The 6,598-nt window shown below is 34.9% G+C and overlaps 1 protein-coding gene across 1 annotated transcript; it reads right to left on the bottom strand.

Annotated features, from left to right (window-relative positions):
* Positions 1-422: 422 nt before the first annotated feature.
* LOC127986968 (SLAM family member 9-like) lies at positions 423-5,899 on the bottom strand. Its single transcript, XM_052589244.1, has 4 exons — positions 5,806-5,899; positions 5,191-5,520; positions 2,782-3,066; positions 423-2,486 (listed from the first exon to the last, which is right to left on the bottom strand). Exons 1-4 carry the CDS (start codon positions 5,846-5,848, stop codon positions 2,356-2,358), a joined length of 789 nt encoding a protein of 262 aa, XP_052445204.1. The 5' UTR covers positions 5,849-5,899; the 3' UTR covers positions 423-2,355.
* Positions 5,900-6,598: the final 699 nt, after the last annotated feature.

Here is a 6,598-nt window from a genome sequence, read left to right as displayed (position 1 = left end):
CACACGTGCCGGGAAATTTCTGGTATGCCTAGTAAGAGCTTGAATCTCTGGTTCAGGTGTGTCTAACTGGGATTGGCCCTCCAGGACCAAGTTTTGGCACCCCAGGCCTAAACCTACCAATACTGTGGGGAGGGGGGAGGGGTCTGTAATAATCAGTAATAATCTGACACCTGGTCTCTCACCCTTTACAAACAAAAGCAAATTACAGTACATTGCTTTGTTATACAGAAGTTAATAAACTATATTATTGTCAGATGTATATGACAAGGAATATCCTATCTAGGCTATTTCTTATATTTTAATATAAAATGTGTAGTTTTTACCTATAAATACCGATCTCGTATAAACGATGACATAAATGAGAACAAACAATAATTAATTGTCACACACATGATGCAGATATACTGATTATTTGTCATGGTTGTCATGCTTAGCTTAGATGTGAAACAAGGCTTACTTGGTCCAAAGTAAAGATGTTCAGAGTGAGGATAAATACAAAATATAGGCTTTATATTTATTTCTGGTTATAACTTGTTAGCTGCCATTTTTGGGGGCATAATAAATGTAATTCATGAATGCTAATTTGGGAGTTTATTGGTGAGGTGAAGTTTAATTAATTAATTTTATTTTTATTTATAATAAGAAATTATATTTCACAAAGTAGATCATACTCTAAAGTAGTTCTAAGTTGACAAACAGATGCTACACGCAATCCATTAAAACATGTTTGGTGCATTCTCTACTCACAATTAAAACGTGTGTATTCAAAGTATCACTTATATCAGCAGTCAAACATAAACCTGAAATGTTAGAATTATTATTATTATTATTTTTATTTCAATTATGTTTTGTCAAGGATTTGATTTATGTGATTTGGTTTAAAAAGTGCAAATTGCAACCACTTAATAGGATTTAAAGTTCAGTTTTTATGGTAACACAAAGTCTGTTTGCAAATTCAAAAAATGTATATTAACATTTTAGGCTTTCAAATTATCCTAGTTTTTGGTGATTACTTTTGGACATTTTTGTCCTTTTCAGTGTTAGTCATTTTGCCTGTGTTATTGCCAACTGCATACATTTTGGCACAGGTGTGTTTTTTCTATTGGAATTTTACTATTCTTATATTATTTACTATACCATTTGTTCCTTTTTATTAATCTGTTTTGCACTAGGTACACAAAATTGTTCCTTTCAGGACCATAAGGACAAAAATGTCCCCACTGAATCCCATTAAAATGGCTATTTTTAATCGCAGTGCCATTTCAGTGTAAAATTATGCAATTTTTGTTAATAGGCTTTCATTCTTTTGGCAGGGCTTCAAAATTATCATTATATTTAATATATCCTTGATGGAGCAATTTGTTCAGGTCTGGCCTATAAAGCAAATGCTCACTTTATTCCTGTTTCCTGCTTCTGCATATTATAGAGCCAATTCGATAAATATTGCAGCTATAATTGTGTGGGTGTGTTGGTATGGATGTCATGATGTGGTTTGTATGTGTGACGTAATAATTGTGTGTGTTTGTGTGTGTGTGGGTGAGTGTGCTTGTAATATTTGAGAGAGAAAGCTGCAAAAATCTCACTGAAAGCAATTTTTTTTTTTATATCAACCTCAAATTTGGAACACAACTTGTTTAGATTTATGGCTTTGATCTTCTAGCAGGTTTAGAGTTCAACATGTGTCATATAATTAATATTTTATATAAAATATCATTCATAAATCATTTTCATAAATGTAACATTTTTTCACCTTTAAACTTTTTTTTTTTTTATCTGCCATGGGTCTTCTTTAAAATGAGACCAAACTTAACTCTATGCTCCCAAGCTTCACATTTTTATGACAATTGTTTACATGGAGATTTTTGTCCACTGACCTAAGTGTAACTTTTTTACTTGATGCACATGGGTTAAATATATATTAATACATAAATATATATCAATAAATTCACAGACATGGTGTGGTTAATATACTAGTGAGGCAGTCTCCGTGCAGTACAGAAGATTGGCCTTTGTTAATAGCTAATAGCCTTTGTTAATGGTTTCTGTTTTACAGACATATCTCAGAACACATAGCAATAAATATTAATACAGTTCTGCTTGTGGATTTCAATTTGCCCCCTTGTATCCTGTAAACAGCTTTTTCTTATTTACAAACAAAGGGCTTTACCCACAAAAGAAATCTGATCTGAATGGAACTCATTATTCAGTAGGCTACTTGTTATTTTTGTGTGCATGTACATCAGACAGTCAGTGAATGAATAGCAAATAAAGCTTAGGCTGAGTAGTACATGTCCACCGATCTTCATTCTCATTCTGAAGAAGAGGAATATAAAAAACAACAACAAAAACAGCCATTTAAGGGACCAATGGTGATGTATCACTAACAGATCTGAAGTGATCAACTAATACAGCAACAGTAGCCACGCCCACCACAACAGAGACGACCAATCGGATCACAGCTTCAGCAGAACCACAACGAGTAGTGTCTGAGGGTAGAAAAAAAGTGAGACAAAGCTTTCCATTTTAAAGAAAATGTAAGATTTTTATTTTTTTTTCTCAGACTTTTGTAACTGCAGATTAGCTCAGCTGATTAACAATAACATCACTGCTGAAGTACCTGCACATATTTGAATGTAAACTTTGAAAGTGTATCATTGTTAAAAGTCAAAATTTAGGAATAAAATAGGCTATACTGAAAATTAGCCTCTAAGTTAATAGACATGGATTAAATGCCACAAAACAGAACAAGTGTCAGTTAAAGAATAACAGAACATTTAATACCTGCGCATGGCTGGCAGAGTTGAGTGATGTTGAGATGTGTGGTCTGGTTTGTGATGGGATTGTTGATCACACAGCTGTAGATGTTGTTCTCCTGATATTCCACCTCCAGAGGTAGAGAGAGACTGATGCTGAGATCAGACACACTGATGCTGGACAATAAACTGTTTCCTTTGTACCAGGAGAGAGTCACAGCACTCACATTCACAACTGAACACAACAGTGAACAATATGATGATGATGAACATTGCGAAGAGTCTCTGGTGATGTTGGGAATAGGCAAACGAGCTGGAAAACATGACAGAATAACCAGGAAGTTTGCAAAATTGATGTAAACATGCTGAATTAGTGTTCTTAAAGTTGCTGTTCGGATAAGATTTCCTTCATTTTCCTTAACTGTTTGCAGCACAATTACAGAACTAATTCATCCTTCAAACTGTGATGGATTTCTAAGTTGAAGGATGGCAATGTAAAGGAATTGAATCTGAATAGAGGAATTCAGACTCTGAAAAATCCAGAACTGTGGCAATGTCTCCAAGACACTTGAACATGGGGAAGTCGTGGTCTAGTGGTTAGAGAGTTTTACTCCTAACTCTAGGGTTGTGGGTTTGAGTCTCGGGCCGGCAATACCATGACTTTGAGCAAGGCACAGAGACCCTAACTGCTCCCCGGGCGCCGCAGCATAAATGGCTGCCCACTGCTCTGGGTGTGTGTTCACGGTTTGTGTGTGTGCACTTTGGATGGGTTAAATACAGAGCATGAATTCTGAGTATGCAGACAGGGACTTTTCAGATTGTATGTAATGGTTCCAGAAAGTACAGCACAAGTGCACTGTTAATGTTGCGCAATGAGGATTCCCTCTCTAGGCCACCCTGTTCTGCCAGTATAGATGTTGAAAAGTGAGTTCATGAGTGAGTCTCCACCCTTAACCTGCAGTTTCACCTGACTATATATATATATATATATATATATATATATATATATATATATATATATATATATATATATATATATATATATATATATATATTTTTATTTTTTTTTATTTATTTTTTTTATGTACATTTATAACATATTTTGTGTAATATTATGCCACCCTGGCAGATAAAAAGAAAGAAAAAAGAATCAACACTGCAGTGAGGGTGTTTCTAATATAAAGGAAGTGACCATAATCCGAAGTATGAGTCTTAATAAAGAAGGCCATAAGTCAATACATAGACATTATATTTGAGCAAATTAAAATATCCTGTTAACCCAGCGAACAATGTAAAAGGATCTATTAACTGTATATTAACCATAGTTCTATTAACCATAGTTACAGTGGATAAAGTAATATCAGAAATGACAAACGTTGAGGTACAAGTGCATCTGACAAATTGACAACAGACTCTAGTTAGTTGGTTAGTTTCAGCATAGGGCTGAAATCCTATTGTACTTGTTTACTTTCAAAAGTAATGTGTGCCGGTAGAAGCCTCATGCTGTGGGGCTGTTTTTCAGTGGCAAGGACTGAAAGACTCATCAGAGTAGAAGAAAAACTCAGTACACCAAAATATTAAGATAAAACCCAGTCCAGAGCATTCAGAACCTCAGACGGGGCAGAAGGTTCACCTTCCAACAGGACAATGACCATAACCACATAGAAAGAGTGGCTTATAGACAACTCTGTGAATGTCACTGAGTGGCCCAGCCAGAGCCTGGGATTGAACCCAATCAAATATTTCTGGAGAAACCTGGAAAAAGTGCTTCTGCCCCCATCCAAACTAACATAGCATGAAATGTGAGGAGATGAAGAGAAAAATGGCAGATAATTGCCAAATACTTATGTGCAAAGTTTGTTTCACCATACTCTTAAAGACTAATACCTATAAATAATGAATTTAATCCATTTTATATATATATATATATATATATATATATATATATATATATATATATATATATATATATATATATATATATATATTATCACATAAGCTGTTGGACCAAATTGGAATATTTGCTGTCATCCCATACAGTAGTTCTCAAACTATGACAAATTTCACTTTTGAACCCTAGTGTAAAAGATTAGATTAGATTAGATGATTTGCATCTGATGATGATGTAATGTTAAACCTATGAAATTGGCCAAAAAAACAACAACATGCTGCTCCATAGTGCGCACACAGTGCCGTAACCACCATTTCTGGAAATATCTCACTAGTCAAGCATTTAGAGCTGTAAGCCATGTTCATTTTCTGCCATACATTCAACCCCAGACAATATATATACTGTATAGATATCCAGTATAATAATGTTGCATAATTGGGGTCTCAAGACTGATTTATACTTATAAATATAAAGTGTTTATGTTTTAGAGAATAAAACACTGAAATTGTATGAGATTTCACCACCAAAGCTGGTTAATGTACTCACCACAGACAATAACTCTGAACCTCTTTTCTGAAGTCCCTCCATTACTGATGATGGTTACTTTGTAAAGTCCAGAGTGTTGTATTCCGATGTTTTTGATGGTAAGAGACCCAGTTTGAATACTCATCTCCAGTCTGTCAACGAATCTCTCATTAATGTCATATGTTGGCATGTTCTGCTTGTAGATTTCAGCAATACGAGAGTTTTCAGGTCCGAATCTCCACAGTATCTGATCCTCTCTCTTTATTGCAGAAACATCAGCATGAAGGGTGACAGAATCGTCCTCCATCACTGATAGCGTTTCATCGGCATCTGAACTAGTACCAAACACACCTAAAACATTATGCAGACAAATAACATTCATGCACAAATTGAAAACTTACACAAAGGTAGCTTTGGAGCACTGACTGCAAGCGTAAAACGAGTTATTTTTCTATTGTGTTTAAAAAGACCCACAAAGAATCCAACAGGAAATGGTTTCACTCTTCGTATGAAAAGCCTTACAATGTTTACGACGCAGGTTTATCTAAATTCAACAAAATCACCTTCATCGACCAAAAAGAAAATATATGTATAAGTAATAATATAATGATAGTAAATATGATAATAAAGCCTCACACTGTACAGAGATCAAAAGCAAGATGAAACTCCACATGGACATTTTTGTAAAACTGGTGAGATGCTGTTGAGTTGCGTGGCTTCAGCAGAGCACATTCAGCCAGTGAATGGAAAAACTTGTTACCTGAAATCATGATGAGCTCAGACTCAGACCACAGTGGGTGTTACTTCAACAACCTCTGACACACTTAAACTGAAGGCCATAAACTCCTTTGAGCAACATCGATTTTCCTTCTATCTGTTTTCAAATAGCATTGCTGTATGTGAAAGAGAAAAAAAAAATGTTTCAACAATACATAATGCTATATAATATTATGTTTTAATTTTAGCATGTTGTTTTAGCATGATGTTTTGCACCTGTTTATTGGGGTCGGAATAGTTGCTGAAGGATATATGTGCCATTATTGTGGTTAGAGGTTCTCATCCACCTTCTGACCACAAGTGAAACAACAGACAAAGTTTCCATCAGACACTTTGTAGAGTTTTCTTAGCTCTCTTTATACAGTATTCATGGCTGACTTTGTTTAGGATTTAAGAAACCTTGATTATCAATGTGAATATGCACATTTAGAACTGTGAAAACAACAAAGGCCTGGAATAGCAATCAGATTGTTAACAACTAAACCACCATTAATATTTAGTTTGCTTTTGCTTTGTCCTTTTTTCAGCTGTCACTACTTCCGTTTGGCATGTTGTGTGGGTGTGATGCACTCGATGATAAATATGAGACTGTTTTGATCTCGCTCAGCCACAATTCCAGAAACAAATCACTGAATGTGTTTTTAAAAGTGAG

This window comes from Carassius gibelio, chromosome B22, assembly GCF_023724105.1.
Source record: "Carassius gibelio isolate Cgi1373 ecotype wild population from Czech Republic chromosome B22, carGib1.2-hapl.c, whole genome shotgun sequence".
NCBI lineage: Eukaryota > Metazoa > Chordata > Actinopteri > Cypriniformes > Cyprinidae > Carassius > Carassius gibelio.
This window is presented reverse-complemented; position numbering and strand designations above follow the sequence as displayed.

Excerpts from the sequence above, each read along its gene's own strand:
- LOC127986968 (XM_052589244.1), bottom strand. The coding sequence starts at position 5,848 with ATGTCCATGTGGAGTTTCATCTTGCTTTTGATCTCTGTACAGT. Across the intron at positions 5,521-5,805 it reads GCTTTTGATCTCTGTACAGT|GTGTGTTTGGTACTAGTTCA; the intron begins GTGAGGCTTTAT and ends ATAATGTTTTAG. Across the intron at positions 3,067-5,190 it reads GTTCAGAGTTATTGTCTGTG|CTCGTTTGCCTATTCCCAAC; the intron begins GTGAGTACATTA and ends CATGTTTTCCAG.